General features: G+C 37.5%; 2 protein-coding genes across 7 annotated transcripts in view; one reads left to right on the top strand and one right to left on the bottom strand.

Annotated features, from left to right (window-relative positions):
- Syt1 (Synaptotagmin 1) overlaps positions 1-7245 on the top strand; it is a 78965-nt gene extending 71720 nt beyond the window's left edge. For 4 of the 6 annotated variants that reach the window (XM_090386445.1, XM_090386443.1, XM_090386447.1 and 1 more), the window contains exons 8-10: positions 1861-1994; positions 2556-2763; positions 6890-7245. In XM_090386445.1, coding sequence (XP_090242571.1) covers positions 1861-1994; positions 2556-2750 — 329 coding nt within the window. In that variant the 3' untranslated portion in view covers positions 2751-2763; positions 6890-7245. The remainder of the gene's footprint in view (positions 1-1860; positions 1995-2555; positions 2764-6889) is intronic. The other 2 variants (XM_090386446.1, XM_090386444.1) reach the window with 1 other exon arrangement.
- A 2955-nt stretch (positions 7246-10200) lies between these two features.
- The window catches only part of rdgA (retinal degeneration A), a 126964-nt gene continuing 118782 nt past the window's right edge, over positions 10201-18382 (bottom strand). The window contains exons 27-30 of the mRNA XM_090386243.1: positions 14359-14395; positions 11427-11526; positions 11131-11194; positions 10201-10868 (exon numbers count right to left, since the gene is read on the bottom strand). Of these exons, the coding sequence (XP_090242369.1) occupies positions 10819-10868; positions 11131-11194; positions 11427-11526; positions 14359-14395 (251 nt within the window). The 3' untranslated portion in view covers positions 10201-10818. The remainder of the gene's footprint in view (positions 10869-11130; positions 11195-11426; positions 11527-14358; positions 14396-18382) is intronic.

Genomic DNA, 18382 nt, shown 5'->3' with positions numbered 1-18382 from the left:
ATGTTCAGGATGTGGCATTCAGACGTGAATCTATGGGTATCGATGGACCCAACGTGTGCCAAGAAAACATTCCCCACACCATAACACTGCTCCTACCACCTTGCACAATAGTCGTCAGACATGACGGGTCCGTGGATTCATGTTGTTTTCTCCAAATTCTGAGCTTTACATCATCATGATGCACCAGGAACTTCGACTCGTCAGACCAAGCAACTGTTTTCCAATCCTCGATAGTCCAGTGCTGGTGTTGCTGTGCCCACATGAGGCATGCTCTCTTGTTCTTCATTGATAACGAAGGTACGCGATGTGGCCGTCGGCCGTTGTAGCCCATTCGCGACAAAGTGCGACTAGTGGTCCGTTGCGATATTTTGTTCTGTGCACCAAGGTTGTATTCTGATGTGATGTGCGACATTGTGGCCCGTCTGTTTGCTTGCACATTTCTAGCTATCCTCCTCTGACCTCTCTCGTCAACAAGCGATTTTCTTCCACAGGAGTGCCGTTGAGAGGATGTTTTCTGTTCGTTGCACCATTCTCGATACACCCTTGAAACTATGGTGCGTGAAAAGTTCAGGAGAACTGCCGTTTGAGAAATGCTTTGTTCAGCACGCCTTGCACCTACTACCATGCTACGTTCGAAGTCCATTAGATCACTCCTTTTCCCCATTCTTGCAAGGTTTTTTACGCTTAACTGATAGTAGAAAGGTTGTTCTGCTGCATTTATATCCACAACTGTGGTCATATGACTTGCAATGTTGTGGAATAAACCATTTGTATGCACAACAGGGGGTGTACCTTATAAAGTGGCAGCACAGTCTAAACCACTGTGCTATCCGCAAAAAGGCATCTTTCTAGAACAGTAGCAAAGGTAAATCACTTCATAAATTATATATTTATTATATATATATATATACTGTATATATATTTTTTTTTCTTTTTATAAAATCCACAGTTGCATATTTTATCCCACCGGCGTTGTTGGCTCACTTGCTTTTTTTTGGCGTCGGCCCTTGGATCCAGATCTATTTTCTACCTTTCATTGGTACCAGTCGGCTGTCCTTGAATTCCTCCAAGCTGTCAGTCTGAAGTATCCATGAAGGTAACTTATTCCATTGATCACTGTAACAACTTTTCAAAAAGTTTTTGTTTATCTGCATTTCTTGGTGTTTATGAATGCGGGTATGCTGATTCCGGAGTTTTTGCATAGATCAATGGTTTGGTCAAAAATAAGAGAAAATTAAATATGCAATAATACTCTATCAGATTTATTAACTGATTATATTCAGATTTATTGAATTTTTTTCTACTGGTTATAGGTCATTCCATATTGCGAAAAATTCAACATCATTTTACTGTGCCTTCTGAGAGCCTTACGCACCTCAATGGAAACTCCTCTAAGGACCTATTCCCGAAGCTTCATATTCCACATATTCGAAGATTTTCCTCTATGGGCGCCATTAGCCAATCTCACTAGACACGTTTCTCACCTTTGGAGTTTTTCAAGAAGCACGATTTCCTTTTTTTAGGTGTGGTCTGCATATCCGGATAGTATTTCAAGTGCGGTCTCTGCCTGGATCATAATCCATCTTCAATTCCCTTTCTTTCTTCCTTACTGTTTTAAATTCAATCTCCCAAGCATATGAGCTATTTTGGGATTGTTATTTCCCAAATGTAAAATTCTGTACTTGACATATATAGGAGAAATCGCATCTGGGGAAAAAGAATGATGCAGAAGAGTAGGCAAGAAGTTTGCAAACAATTATTTCAAGCCATTGTTTATATTTTATGACTTTACAGTTCCAGTTGGCTAACTCTAAAACTCATATACGTCATTTTATTAATTTTTATTCTCTCTTTTCACAGATCCCTACGTGAAAATAGCCATCATGATGAACGGAAAGAGGATCAAAAAGAAGAAGACAAGTATTAAAAAGTGCACGCTGAACCCTTATTATAACGAGTCCTTTACATTCGAGGTGCCCTTTGAGCAAATACAGGTTAGTTACCAGTTATTTGGCATCATTGCCCATAAACACGTTCTCTACTGGTTGATACACGCGTGAAGGGGTATTTAATCCACCTGGATGAAAAACCACCTGACTTTAATAACCATTTTCTGAACTGCCAGAAGGAAAATGGGATATTTTATATCAAACAGCCTTCGCCAGAGGCTGACTAATTGAGCCTTAGTGAGAAGAAAGTCCACAAAAGTCTCTGCCTTTCCCAATCTAGAGTGACTCAATCCCATGAGTTTTGAATTCGGTGCGTTAAAGTCGGAAGTCAAACCAGTAGCTAACGTGATTAAATGCATAAATTTTAAATGTCTGATAACCACTGTGTACGTTTAACTTTCTTCTTCTGTGTCTTATAATCGTACTTTTGAAGTATTGTGTTTATTTCCTTGAATGTCGAAGAAATTGAGAATTTTTACAAATTTAAACCATTGATTTTAAGCTATTAAACAGACTATTTTGAAAAGTTTATTAAGGATACTTGTTGATTGTTATGGATACTGGTTTTCTGATTGGAAATTTGTTTTTCTTTCACCATTCCGAAAGAAGAAGGTAAATTTAGTGGTGACAGTGGTTGATTATGACCGTATAGGAACCTCTGAACCAATTGGCAAAGTAGTGCTAGGATGTAACGCAAGCGGCACAGAACTACGTCACTGGATGGACATGTTGGCCTCACCTCGTCGTCCAATCGCTCAGTGGCATTCTCTGAAAGATCCTCAAGATGGCCAGGAGAACTAAATCGTATCGAAAGGTAACCGTATTTTCCTTAATTCTTGAGTTAAACAAAGGACAGTTAATGTTTCATCGTAAATTTTGAAGAGAAAACAAGTTGCACAACTCCCATATAAAAATTAGTGTGGAAGTTGGTCCAATTTTCTAGTTAGAGTACAGATTTTGAATATACGAGAGCATATTATTCGTTAGTTTATGTACAGAATTTCGAGATCCAAATGTATATTTTACACTCACAGTTCATAATACACAAATGGACATTAACAATTATAATTATTGCGTATTTATGATCGAATGCAGAACTTGTGATTGGAATTTGTCGGTTAATTTTTGTTTGGAATTAATATAAGTAGCTTTCCATTGACCATTCTCTCTTATCAGTGTTAGAAATTCCCATGAAATCATGGGGATATCAAAATACCCATAGAACTGTACAATGCGTACGTTGTTTCAATTCTAGAAATAGTTGATGCAATGAAGAATGTGGAAGTAACCAAAAGTTACAATAAGCAGAATAATAGTGCGTTTTATATATGTAGATTGTTCCCATCATGGATAGTTGTTGTTGTAGAGTTTAGGAGCATTAGCGGCTAAGGCCATATTGCTCCATATATATTGTTCTATGATCAATAGAACTTGCTGGACGAAAAACCATGTTAACCTCGCCTGAGACCGACTAACTCAGCCACGTTGTGGAAAAGGCTCGTAAAAATTCCTCAGGTCATCGACGGGAATCGAACCCAGGCCTTTTCCAGCCGGTGTGGGGGAGAACTGCGATTCTATCCACTGTGCTACCCACGATGGCCACTTGGATGGAATTCGCTGATATGTCAAAGAGAACGTTAAAAAATAGATAAGAATAAACAGATGTATATATCTCTTATAAATAATCATTTTACTTGGCTTCTGTCCGGGTATTGTCATTCATTTTTATTATTGTTTGCCATTCAAAACTCCACAGTCATTTTTAAAATTCAAAGAGCTATAGTTGTATAAGAGTTCAGAATCGGGCACAAGTCGATTTACCATTTTTATTCGAAATAACCTCAGGAATTGGAGAAGTCACGACTCACCCTGTATGCAGCTATTTTTTTTTTTTATCCCTGACAAACCTTGATGCTTTTCTTTGCATCCATTCCAACCGATCCGCGTCCTTCCCAAAATGACGCTTTCAAGCTTGTATGTGGTACTCAACTTGCGACCTTACATTTGCCTTATACAATGAGATAATGACCTCCTCATCCCATCTGGCTAAACCCCTCTACACAGTATATCACTGATATAACCCCATGAGTTGCCCCAGCAACATGTCTGTACTGCTCAGAGAACGTCATTAGGACTACATAATTATCCACCACCGTGAGTGTGGCAACACCCAAATGGTACGTTAGTCTTGCATTTATCAATATTAAACCTTAATTACCACTTCTCAGCCCATCTGTCTAATTTCTCTAGGTCTTGTTGCTGCGCTTTGGTATCATCAGCAAGATTAGACATCAAACTTAATACGTATTCATCAATATCGTTAATGTATACTGTGACAACAGAAAGGGGCTTAGCACTGCACCAAGAAGGACTGCACTAATAACATTAATTCGTGAAGAGCAGTGATAACCATTCTGTCTCCTGCCACTCCACCACCACTTTATACATAATAGTAACTTATCCCTAATATTATAGTGCTCCAATGTATTAAAATTGTAAGTATGGTACACTATGAAAGATTTTACTAGAATTTACGTATATCATGTGATTGATTTTATTTTGTCTTCTTGGGTTCAGTTTCTTTGTTACTGTTTCAGAGTAGTTGATCAGGCTGGTGAAACAAGACAAACAATCCTTATCAAATCTGTGCTGTGATTACTGTATAACTGCATCCCTGTCAAAATAAATCAATCCTACATTGCTTCTTTACCCACTGACTCCATTTATTTTTCCTGGAAATTACTCACTTCACTCTCTAATTCCCCGTTATGAATAAGCGATACAATTGCAAATCTTAAACCTTTAGGAACCGTCCCTGAAGAATGCCCTTATGGCTGAAGGTTTTCTTACCTCTTTTGCTGCTTCATTTAGTATAACTGCATACTTTCCCTCATCCCCAGGTGCCTTATTTACTTGTAGTTTCAACAACTTCTCTTCCACTTTCCTCTCAGTTATCACATGATCATTAGTTTCCGGTTAGAACTGGTTACACATCTCGTATTCCATCTGCGTGAATGTAGATGGAAAATATTTATTCAGTTTGTTATCAACTTGAACAGGATCGTTAATTGGTATGGCATCCATATCAAGTGGACCAATCTGGTTTATCCCCTTCCTTCTGGTCTTAGCATAAGCAAAGAATTCTTTCTACTTTTCTTCGAATTCTCGCACAAAACTTCTCATAATCTGCCTTAACTTGCCTAGCTCCCTTAATGACTTGATTGCGGACTAGTCTGCACTTACTGTAGCTTTCTGTAATCTGTACTAATTTATAATCATCCCATGCATTTTTCTTCTCTGCCACAAGTCTCATTAATTCATCTGACATCCATTTAGGTCTAAGCTTGAACAGTATTCCTTAGTTGGTGAAAAGAACACTGTGGTGGTCTTGGATACCTTACCCTCGATGGTAGTTACATCTTTAAGTAAATTCCACATTAGTACACTGTGATCACTGCCACTAGTGTTTCTTTTATCTGCAGATTCTTAATGCATGAATAATCACTGCTGATAATTAGATCAAGAATTCTTCTTGTTGCTGTAGAAAACAGTTATCCAATAAATCCACAAAAGTCTTGCTAGTTGTGAGTGATTATAAGACATTCTGATTTACTGGCCGACTTTATTTCTCTGTATAGTTGTTTGTTATACTCATCAGAATCATTACGTCTATGGCACACTCCTATTCTCATTTTCGTTTTTCCAGTACTTAAGTCACATCAAACTGACTCAACATTGAACTGGCCACCCATGTCAACTGAATGCATTGCTTTAGATTCTGTGTACTTCTTAAAAACCAAGAACATCACTCCACCACCCTGTCCTTTCTGTAGTAGAGGTGCAAGCGTCTGAATGGATATGTGCAAATTATTATATATGATGATGAATATAGAAGAATACATAATGGATTATAATTCCTTCAGCTCACATTTCATGGTGCTATGAATTGATGGTAATGTATGGATCATGAATTCAAATGGATGCAGCTCATTGTGCTGTCTATTGGATGTACAGTTGTCGTAGGATGTGCAGTTCATCGTGCTGTGCACGTTGATAACAGTTGGTAATTTATTACGATGTCTAAGTGGCATCATGTCTTCGATAACATTACAATGGCCGTGTTTCATAACTTGATCAATGGTCCAAATTCACCAAGTTTATTTACTATGCTCGTAGCATTACTCTACATCCACGTATACGTGCATCTGTTTTTAATCTTAACCAAATCAGCTCAAATGTCGTTTACCAAGAAACGTTTTCTTACCATGAAAACAGGAAGTTTTAAAAACTTACAAAATGCTTTATTATAACCACACAGTACATCTAGCAAGGATAAAAGTTATCTGTTCTAAGGAAGCAAGCACTGAATACAAGTGACAACTCCACTGCCCTTTCTGCAGTTGGAAGTTAAAGCCACACTGTCAAATAATCTGATAGAGGGTTAGTTTCTGTGGAGAATCTTCACTCAGTAGCCACCCGATAGATTGTTAAATTAAAATTTCTGTCAGGAATTCAGATATACTCAAAGAAATGGTTAAATTTTAAATAATGAATTACTGATTGAGGAACACACTGGAATAACTAGCAAACATTATTGATAAGTTGTAAGGGTTAAAAAAAAAGCCGATGGTAAAATACCTTGAGAGATCGCGTCAGATGTCTCTTACTGAGGAGGAAATCGATCATGTTTGGACAGATTAAATAAAAGGTGTGTTTTGTTAATCAAGATGGTATGTATGTAAATCATGTATTTTTGAACATCTTAATTTACTTGTAAACTTATTAAAGAATATGTTATTGCATTTCTTTAATAATTATACATATTTACGTGTTAATGGATACTTAACAGAAGAAACCAACAAAATATGCGTAAACTATGTTGGTATTTTCATCTATAAATGGCGTTAAGAATTTTTATTTTTCCTTTCTTTACTTTTCAGATTCACCCTGATGTCTGCCAGAGACTGGAGAACTCCTGTGTAAATATACATCATTCCTACAGAGATTTATGTGTACAGTTCTGTCAAAGGTCATCGCCTTTCCTGGCCCTCCAAGCCTCCGTTGTTTCCTTCCCAATTCCTCCAGCATATTTGCTTAAATCCCTAACCACAGTGTGCACATAGGATTAGACGGAATGTTTATTTTCCGGATTATTCAAAGTTCTTCTTAGAAGAAACGGAAACAAAAGAAATGCAACGCAACAGATTTGTCCCCCCATCCCACCCCCTTAGGCCACTGTTCATCGTTTTGTCACACTGTGGTTGGTTGCTATTGTTTCATTGGTGAATAAAACCAATCCATGCCAATCCATTTCCTCTCTCCAGATATTTTCAATGGCAAATATACTGTCAACACTGTTGCATATCATGTAATGGCTACCAGAAGTGTCCACATCCTTTTTAAATGTCTTGTGAATTGTCTTCCTTCTCCTAAACTATTCCACCAACCCATCTTTCCCCCTCCCAGAAGCCGGCAGATTCTTTTTATTTGTTTTTTTGTTTCGTTTTTCAGGAGTAGAAAAACAGATTTCTGTAAACTCGACGAGGTCCAAGATGGTATCATCATATGAGCAGATATCTATCTTCCTCTTCTATTGTGATACCATTCAAAATAAACCCTCTAACGAGACAATATCTCTCTCTCTTTGGGATGCCGCTAGGAAGGCGTGTAATGATGCGAGTGGATAAAGTTTAGCCTGTACAGTTATTACTATATATAGAGATTTATTACAAATCTTCACCTATTTCATCACGTCCGCCATCTTGGGGGGGATGTGAAATTAGTACGATTCAAAATGAAGACGGCGGATGTTCAAAGATCTTTTCTTTTCCAACTCTTCTCAGGAAATGTTATGTATACTAGACCCGACGGTAGGGATGACCAAAAGGCACTGTTTCTTACTCAGTGTTAACATTGTGCACTGTAAAATAGAGATAAACAACGCAGGATTTGTATTATAATGGTTGACTTATCTATATAGATTTTATTTGTAATTTTATCCGTTTTTGAAATGGTGTTGAAAGGAGAAAGATAAGGGGTACTGTAAAATCATGAATATGAAATGAGAAACGGTCCAGATGTTGATTTTGAGTGTTTGTTTTTTTTTTTTCCTTTGGGGTTTCACTGGATTTAAAAATTCGTTTTTTATTGCATTTTTATATCTGCGACTTTTTTGATTGATTCAAGCAGATGTTAGTCGACATTGTGCTCAATGTGGGTTACAACTTATAACGGTTGGAGGTGTAACCAAGCTGTTAGTTTTTTAAGGTTCCTTCCAAGGAGTTATGTTGAACCACTGTTGTGTTTTCTGGTACATATGCCACGCCCAGAAAAAAAAATAATAAAAAAAAAAGTCGTATTTCTCCCCTTCCCCTAATTAAATCATTTTAACTCATAAGCTGGAATAAATTTTTCACATTTCATGTTTGGGAAACATTTTTTTCGCGATTCCAATTTTGAAAATTCCCATCATTTCATTTTTCTTCTTGTGCTTTTTCGGTATGCTGTTTCTATTACCATATTCTCAAATTATATGTGTGTGTATGTATACGTACCATGTTAGCTGGTGTTTGTGAAGACGATTGTTATATAAACCAACAAATATATTCGATGTGATTGTAAAAAAAATAAAATAAAATAAAAATAATAGCCAATGCACAGACTAAACCTAATACCAAATATAGATTAACCTGTGAAAGTTATCCGTGAAAATATGTAGCACTTCAGCAGATCACAGATTTAAATATGATAAAACTAAAGTGAAATACGTTATTTTAAGGAAAAAAAATGTTCGTTTGAAAAACAGCAGCATATGAAGTAAGGCGGTCCAAGCTACCAGATGCTGACATCAAAGTCTTTTAATCCACTGCATATTTTGGAGAAGAAGAAAAAAATAATAAAGAACGCTGCACATCTTTGAATTTAAGCCCTTTCTTTCGTAACAGAAGAATTTTCCCCCTTTTTAAGAGAGAACTTGGAGTTTCTCCTGCAGAAGGAGCAAACTGTCTACATTAATAAACAAAAAGGTCCCAAGTGAAGGGCAAACGAAGATGTGCAGCGTCTACCTTATTCTCTAAGAATGATTTTTAAGAAGTTGAAGGAGGACTCGTAGATCTTCAGCCCACGACCCCTGTGTCACAACCATGACCCATGTATGTGCCTGGCTACACAAGGTAGAAGGGTGCTGCTGTTTTTTTTTTTTTATTTATTTTCTCTCGATTGTAAACTGTGTAAATAGTGCAGGTGGCACATGAACTAGATGTAGCCTATGTAGTATGAAATAAAAGAACATCTATATAATAGAAAAGTGTATGTTTATTACTTTATGTGGCTTAATTATAAAAATACATAGCTAAATAGCGCTCTGAATCAAGATATTTAAACAATAAAATAAATTTAATTTATACTAACAACCCAAAAAAAAAAAAAAAAATTGATCACCCAGCCTAACAAGATAATACGCTTGCCTTTCATTGGCTTAGCAGCTGTCAATTAAAGACCAATGAGATGCAAACGCTACTGTTTGAATCCATTTATTTTACATCAATTTGAATCTTTCTATAAATCTTCAAATTGTTTGCTTACTCCATTATGGGCATGCTGCACCTCCCTAGCCAGTTTCAAGTAAAATGATTTAAAGAAAGTGTTAGATTACTTTAAAATTTGAAACCAGTTTATGAAAGCTTAGATCAGGTTCAAACGAGCAATAGTTATGTTTCCTTATATCCAGTGATGTTAAATATATCGTCAAGGGACAAATAAGGATAGGGGTCGCTGCCAATCATATCTGTAGCCGATGAAATTCATATCAAGTAAAGAAGAATCCAACATTTTTTCGAAACACAAAGTTCTAAAAAATAGTGAATTATTGCGTATTTTAAAATAGAAATTTTGTCGATTTAAAAATTTGCATTAAAACTTCTGGACGTTTAAAATACGCTGTTAATTAAATTCACAATTAATTTCTGAAAATATGGGCCAAATATTTGATTTTCAATTTCAAACTATGCCGATATATCAGCTTAAAATTGAAAATGTTGCGCTTATTGGCGAGCTGGCAAGTAGAAAGATTTTTAACCAAAATTCGCTTCTTGGCGAGTTGCCAAGTAGAAAGATTTTTAACCAAAATTCCTTCTTGGCAATTTGCCAGCCGAAATTAGCATAATTGTAGATTTATAGATCAGCGAATGCTTCACAAGTTCTAAAATATTCAAATATTATTTATTTTCTTAAGTAAATAAACACACACAAATTAGGTATCCAATAATTTAATGGTGTCTAATGTTTATACAGTGTACCACTGATGGCTGATATGTGTTGTTGAAAGTGCATAGTTTTTTCTTGCAAAAAAAAAAAAAAAAGAAAAAGTAAAAATAAATCTTCGTCATGTCACCATAGCAACAAATGGGAGTAGAGGCCTATATACATGCATAGTTCAGATTAGAAAATGAGGTCTCTTCAAGCGGATTCTTCTACTTCCAGTTGGGTATACAGTCTATGTAAGAATAGGAACTTGTTTTTATTTTATTTTTTTCCACTTTACGTTTCTTATGAAATGGAAGTGAACCGATGGCCGTGCACTGTACTGAAACATTCTCTTTATGGATCGACACTTCCTGCCATGGATCATCGGGGCATGCAGCACCTGCATTTTCAATTATTGGGCACTTAGAGGTGGGGAAAGAGGTTTGTCAAGAACCGGTAATCCATTCAAAGGACTTTGTATACAAACACTGAGCTCGGTATGGAATGTATATCCATACTAAGGTACCAAGTTCTTCCTCATGATTGTACTTTAAGGCAAATGGCTCTGGTCGTCTTTTGACTCGTCCACAGAGGAAAGTTGAGAAGCTACACATCGGGTGTGTGGTCACACAACTGTCTCTTTACCTCTTCCGAGAAGTTGAAATTGTTCCTGTTCTGAAAATAAAGCGCGAGACAAATTTAAATTTCGGATAATAAAAACTATTTTTAAATCATTCTAGTCTAACTGAAATATCATACACAGACATATTCAGAACTTGAAACATAAATCTGATTTAATCCTTATTAGATAACTAAGAGATTAAAATATTGAATTTATATCTAAAAGATATAAATATTAATTGTATAAACGTTTCCATACTCAGTTTAAATGTAAAATTCCAGTATTTATATTTACAAAGATTACTTGTCTACTTACTTTTTAAATAATATGCCAGTTCAACGTCCCCTGCAATTTCTGCTAATTTCCTGGCAGTGCAACCCTAAATATGATAAAATAAATAATAAATAAATAAAAAATATATATATAATCGGTTCGCTTAAAATCAGCTTTTTTCATCTTCAGAATAATATTTTAAGAATTTAAGATTGCTATCACTTATAGAGGGCGCCTCCATATTTAATGATTTCAGTTATTTAAAAATAAATATATAAATTAAATAAATAAACAAAACAAAAAAAAAAACAAAACAACTCCCTCCATCTGGTACTTACTCTTTTGTCAAGTTTGGAAATCGAAGCACCCGCCGAAACAAGCATACAACAAATCTGGTGTCGCCCCCTAGCGGCAGCTTTATGTAGCGCTGTTTGTCCTCTGAAATGAAAAAAGGAATTCTCGAGACATTTACCAATATTTTTACCTTTCATAGCAATGAATAAATGACCAACAAGTAATGCCATCAATTAGTAAAATATCAGGCGTAATTAATAATATGTATAATTAAACATTTAGATCTTACTAAAACCTTCAATGTTTCTATAGCAACACTGAAGAAATTTCATTCTAGTAAATAAGTTATGCAGAAAATAAGTACAAAGCAATTAATTTTATTTTAAGCGAGTTTGTCATATTTAAATGAAATAGCATTTGCGAGATTTGGCCATTCCATACCCAAATCCGCTAATCGGTTAAACGTTCATCCAGGTATGACCTCGCTTCTCTGTTCAAGCGTGATGGTCCCACCCACCTTATTGGTAAATAAGATTTGGAATGCCTTTCTGCAGCTGTAGCATTAACCAACATTGAAGCACTACATTACAAAGATATACACTGTGCTGCCACTTTATTAGGTACACCCCTGCTGTGCACACAAATGATTTGTCCCACAACGTTGCAATTCACATGACCACAGTTGTGGATATAAATGCAGCAGAACAACCTTTCTACTATCAGTTAAGCGTACAAACAGTAGCAAGAATGGGGAAAAGAAGTGTGATCTAGCGGACTTTGAATGTGGCATGGTAGCAGGTGCAAGACGTGCTGGACAAAGCATCTCTGAAACGGCAGTTGTCCTGAACTTTTCACGCACCACAGTTTCAAGGGTGTATCGAGAATGGTGCAACAACAGAAAACATCCTCTCAACGGCACTCCTGTGGAAGAAAATCGCTTACTGATGAGAGAGGTCAGAGGAGGATGGCTAGAATTGTACAAGAAAATAGACGGGCCACAATGTTGCACATCACATCAGAATACAACCTTGGTGCGCAGAACAAAATATCGCAACGGACCACTAGTCGCACTTTGTCGCGAATGGGCTACAACAGCCGACGGCCACATCGCCTACCTTTGTCATCAATGAAGAACAAAAGAGCATGCCACCTGTGGGCACAGCAACACCAGCACTGGACTATCGAGGATTGGAAAACAGTTGCTTGGTCTGACGAGTTGAAGTTCCTGGTGCATCATGTTGATGGAAGGCTCAGAATTTGGCGTAAACAACGTGAATCCATGGACTCGTCGTGTCTGACGACTACTGTGCAAGGTGGTGGGGGCAGTGTTATGGTGTGGAGAATGCTTTCTTGGCACACGTTGGGTCCATCGACACCCATAGATTCACGTCTGAATGCCGCATCGTACCTAAACATCGTTGCTGACCAAGTGCATCCGTTCATATTGACAGTTTATCCTCAGTCAGATGGTTACTTCTAGCAGGATAATGCGCCGGTGCACTAAGCCCGAATCACTATGGAATGGTTCCAGGAACATGACAATGGACTTTTTCTTTGCTGCAGTGGCCCGCTCAGTCCACGGATCTCAATCCTATTGAACATCTTTGGAATGAGCTGGAAAGGGCTGTTCGCTGCAGACCTACACCTCCGTCGAATCTCAAGAAACTGCGTGACACACTCATGTCTGCATGGTACTCCATTCCTGCACAACGTTTTCAGCATCTTGTTCAATCCATGAATAGACGAATTCAGGCTATTTTGAAGGCTCAACACGCTACTAGGTAGGTATACCTAATAAAGTGGTAGAACAGTGTACATCGTTATGTAGAGTTGTAACCACGTAAGTGGCGTCCTCTAGTGTTGACGACTTCAGTTGGAGAAATTCTGACGGCTGGTGCCACAAAGGATCATAGGAGTCGAAATCGATAAGATGATCACGACATTTTTTTGGGTCCTACGTGTTATTGTGGGCAGGAAAGCCCACAATAACACTTCTACAAGGGAATACCAGCGCTTGTGAACTCCAGAACTGCAAATTTTTTTTTTTTTTTTTTTGATTTGGTAGTTGTTGGCGCATCGGCTTCTATGGCCATATTGCACCTCCCAAGGTTTTTGCAGTACTTTGATCCAAGCCCAAGGCGGGAATCGAACCCGCAACCTTTGGGTTGCCGGGCAGGTACTTTACCCACTCGGCTAGCCCGGTCGGCAGAACTGCAAATGAATCATATTTCAGTCGTTGACTGCTGTCCAGCGAAATGTCAATTGACGTCTCCCTAGAGAGAAGAAAGTTTCCTCTGAAACTACTAAAAATCACTTGTTCATAATGGCATCATCAGCCATAAAATTCTAACCCACAGAACCCACAAAGCGCCATTTCGTGGTGCTGAGAAATGCAGCCCTACATAGTGGCAAGAATGCGCAGGAGCCAAACTGTAACCCTATTGAGTTGATCGTTCCAACTGTACCTTAAAAGTGCTCCGACAAACAAAAGTCAAAGATCTAAGTTAAAATTAGATCAAATTATATTGTATAAGCAGTAAATATGACTGTCCTCAGATAGAGACGAAAAGAAAGTTCTAATCCAAGAGCCAATAAACTAATTGTTACTTTTATAAGTGGATACGGGATTTCTCTGGAGTTTTATGCACGTATAGAACAGGCTTTTGTTGACATCTTAACTTTTACAACACCACGAAGCGTATTTATGGCAGTTAACCCACAGGTTTTGCAATTTTGTGGGTTCACACTTATTGGACGAGTCAGAGGAATTTTATTTCTGGTTAACTCGTCTCTCGACTTGCTTAAAAATTATCTTTTTTTACACACCCAAAAATTACGCTAGTGTTTCTCAACCAAGGTGTCTCAAGGTTCTTTAAAGGACTTTCGCGAGAGTATACAAAACTCTATTCATTTTAACTCGAATGACGAAAACTACTCTATTATGCATTAATAAATATTAGGCATTGAAATACTTACTTCTCATTGTCTATCATATCAATCATTGTCTGTGGTCCTACAAGAAAACATCAAAAAACAAAATGGATTAGCAGACAATCTGATAATAACACTCGATTACATTAATAAGACTAATATCAATGGTGAATAGAATTTGAATCATGAACTTGTAGAATTTGAAAATTCCGGGTACCGGAAAAAAAAAAACTAGTGGTTACTACTTCGGAGAGCTAGACCCAACACAATGAGCCGGGTCCGGTTCTCCAAAGTTCAGATGAGCCATCATACAAACTTCACAATTGATATTAGAGACCTTCAGTCCTCTTCAAGCTATCAATGGATTTCTTATCACAGTCCTTTTATTAAACACAGCTGCAGAAAATTCTTGGAATGTTTTAAAGTGAACTGAGTTTAAAACAAGAAGAATCATACAAGTTTTTATTAATTCTGGAACTGAATTCAGTAACACTTGTCTTTCTGCAGAATATTGTTGACAATGAAATAGAACGTGCAGCCATGTCCTCCTCTTCACCACATGAGTAATTAGGATCCGGTTCCAGATCTCTTCGAATCAACTTCGCTCTGAGCCATGTCCCGTTAGCAAATAACGGGTTTGCATAGATGGAGAAAAACCAATAACAATCACCTTAGAACACAGACTCCAATTGAGGAATATATTTCCTTGTCACTGCACCAAACTAGCTCGAACTCCAATGTTCCTGCCATAAGTGAACTATCATCAGCCATTTTCAATCCACTGCAGGATGAAGCAACTTTCCAGTTCCTTCTGTTTTGTGCAATGGGCATCCATTTACTACCCGCAAACTCATGAATTTCATCTATCCATCTCCGCTGTTGGCTTCCAGGTTTTCTTCTAGCTCCTCTTGGGTACCATTCTGTTATTTTCTTAGTCCACCTGTCATCATGTCTTCGAGCTATGTATCCTGCCCCCAGACCATTTTAGTTCTTTAGTTTTGATAAGAATGTCCTTTACTTGAGTTTGCTGCCTAATCCATGTGTTTCTCTTCTTACCTAACAGTCTGATTCCCAATATAATTCGTTCCATTCTTTGATGTGTAGTTCTCAGCTTCTCTTCCATTCTTTTGGTGAGTGTCCAAGTTTCACTTCCATAAATCATGGTGAGGAGTATACATTGGTTCATTATTTTACGTTTCAGACAAACTGGGATATTGCTCTTCAGTATGTGACTATATTTCCTGAATGCTGGCCATCCAAAATTTATCCTTCTCTTGACTTCCAGCCATTTATCATTACAGCTAATAACTTGTGAACTAATTAACCCCTAAATCTAGTTTTTTCTTCCTTAAATGTTATGAGTAGGATCTGATGTAATGTTCATAATATTAGTTGATATGCCTTTCTTCAGTCTGTAAATCATACCACGGGAATCTGTAAATCAATCCAAGGGAATATTCCCGCAATCACTTGTAAGGCACCTGTAGAACCCGTCCTTGGAGCTGAAAGAATGGTCAACAACATAGATCGTTGTAATGATAATAATTTAGATCTTACTTTAACTTTGGCGACAATCTCAAATCACACTCCAGCAGCACATGCAGCAATTAGTAACAATATCGTTTTGTAGTATAGAATCAAGGTTTTCTTGTTTGATCCCCATTATTTTCTTGAAATTCTCACTACAGAAGCTGTGAAGTTCCTAATCTTTTCAATAATTGTATTCACATGGAGTAAAAAGTTACGTCTATCATCTAATATTAGACCAAATACTTAGCATCTGAAACAAAGGATGTGAACCCCATCCAGCAATACCCTAGGGAGCCAGAAATAGTCAAATTGCTTTTTAAAGACCGTGAAGTTTGTTTTTGTGGGAGAGATCCTTAACTTGTTTAACTTAGCCCAATTCAGTAAATCATCATATACTGCTTGAATACGTTGCTCCAAAACCGCTCTTGAGAGTCCTGAAAGATCACAAGATCATCTGCATAAACAATCTTGATGTATTCGCCAGTACTCTCACGAATCAACCATTGATCGAGAACAGCATTCCACAACAAAAGGACCTAAAATCGAAACCCGGGGCATCCTCTAAAGCCTTGTCTGCTATATATCAACTGTTTTGCGCGAACCTTAATAATTCTATTCTGAAAATATGAGCGTAGAACCTGACATATATAATTATTTTACAATGTGCCATTCGCAAGGACCGGAGAGCACTCTCCACCAAAGCGAGTCAAATGCTCCTTCAAAGTCTAATACCGTGAGAACATATTTAGTTTGAGAGCCACGATATAATTTAACAGCGACAAAATAGCATTTTCAAAATTCTGGGTGCTAATAATCTCTCAAATAATTTTCCAAGGCTGGCAAGAGGTGAAGTGAGCCGACCGGGCTAGTTAGGTGGGTAAAGTGCCTGCCTGGCAACCGAAAGGTCGCGGGTTCGAATCCCACCTCGGGTTTGGATCAGAGTAAAAATGCAAAAACTTTGGGAGTACATTACGGCCACAGAAGCCGATGCACCAACAACTAACAAAAAAAAAAAAAAAAAAAAAAAAAGGTGAAATGAGCCTATATGCCCTAGGATCTGTCTTAAGCTTCCCTGGTTTATGCAAAATTTTAAGGAGAGCTATCTTCCAAGGAAATATTCCTTCAAGAAGACATTTATTAAAAACATTAAATAGAACATTTGAAAACAAATCAAAAAATTTAATCAACACCTGATTTTCAATTAAGTCTAATCCTGGACACTTTGTAAAATTAAGTTTAGTCAATGCAGCACCCAGTTCCACTAAGGAAAATAACTCCACATCAAATGATCCTACGTATTCTTTGTTACTCTTACGAATTTCAGCCTGCTAGGATATATCTAAATGAGGAGAATCCCCAGAAAAAAAAAAAGTTTCCTGTAATTCCCTCTACAGTTCGCAACCAATCTTCACTCTCCTGACCATTCGTGCAACAGTATTATATACGCACAAAGCATCTTATTACGCGAAATCTTATAAAGCATTATTATGAAAACCACAAATCTTGTGGGCTGTTCGTGGAGTGCGGTAGACAAGGTGTTCAAGAGTGTACAGAACAGCACTCGCCAGGCCATGGCCAACGGCGGTGCCCCCATGTCTCATCGATGGTATTGATGGACGGAACAGTTGACCATGGTTTTGATGGGTTCGAGAGTACCAAGTAGTTGAGTGGTTGTCTTTCGGTTGATGAGAATCAACCGAAAGAGCAAGCTGGCTTTAGGACAGGATTCTCAACTATCGATCACCTTCACGTAATATCACAGCTAATGGAGAAAGCAAATGAATATAAAACACCATTATGCCTGGCATTTGTGGATTATGAAAAGGTATTTGACTCCATACAGCATAAGGCAATGTTTCGGGCACTGGAAAGACAAGGCATAGATACCCCATATATTATGATTTTGAAGAAAATATACGAGAGTGCTACCTCCTTTATTAGACTAGACAAAGACAGTAGGAAATTTAAAATCGAGAAAGGAGTTCGACAAGGAGACACAATATCTCCGAAGCTGTTTACTGCTGCCCTTTAGGAAGCTTTCAGAAGATTAGACTGGTCACAGAAAGGAGTCAATGTGAACGGAGAGTACCTAAACCATTTACGATTTGCAGATGACATTGTGGTCATAAGCCACGATCCCAAAGAATTAGAGGAAAATCTTAATCAGTTATGCACAGTTGGTAAGGATTTTGGACTAAAGGTGAATATGGCTAAAACAAAAGTAATGATGAACAAGTATGCCACAGAAAGGGAAATAATGATTGAAGGAGCAGTAATTGAAAAGGTGCAGTCATATACTTATCTGGGACAAGTTATTAGCTGTAATAAGGATAAATGGCTGGAAGTCAAGAGAAGAATAAATTTTGGATGGATAGCATTCAGGAAATATAGTCACGTACTGAAGAGCAATATCCCAGTTTGTCTGAAACGTAAAATAATGAACCAATGTATACTCCCCACCATGACTTATGGAAGTGAAACTTGGGCACTCACCAAAAGAATGGAAGAGAAGCTGAGAACTACACAGCGAAGAATGGAA

This window comes from Mastigoproctus giganteus, chromosome 12, assembly GCF_048544385.1.
Source record: "Mastigoproctus giganteus isolate SK-2022 chromosome 12, ASM4854438v1, whole genome shotgun sequence".
Lineage (NCBI taxonomy): Eukaryota > Metazoa > Arthropoda > Arachnida > Uropygi > Thelyphonidae > Mastigoproctus > Mastigoproctus giganteus.
This window is presented reverse-complemented; position numbering and strand designations above follow the sequence as displayed.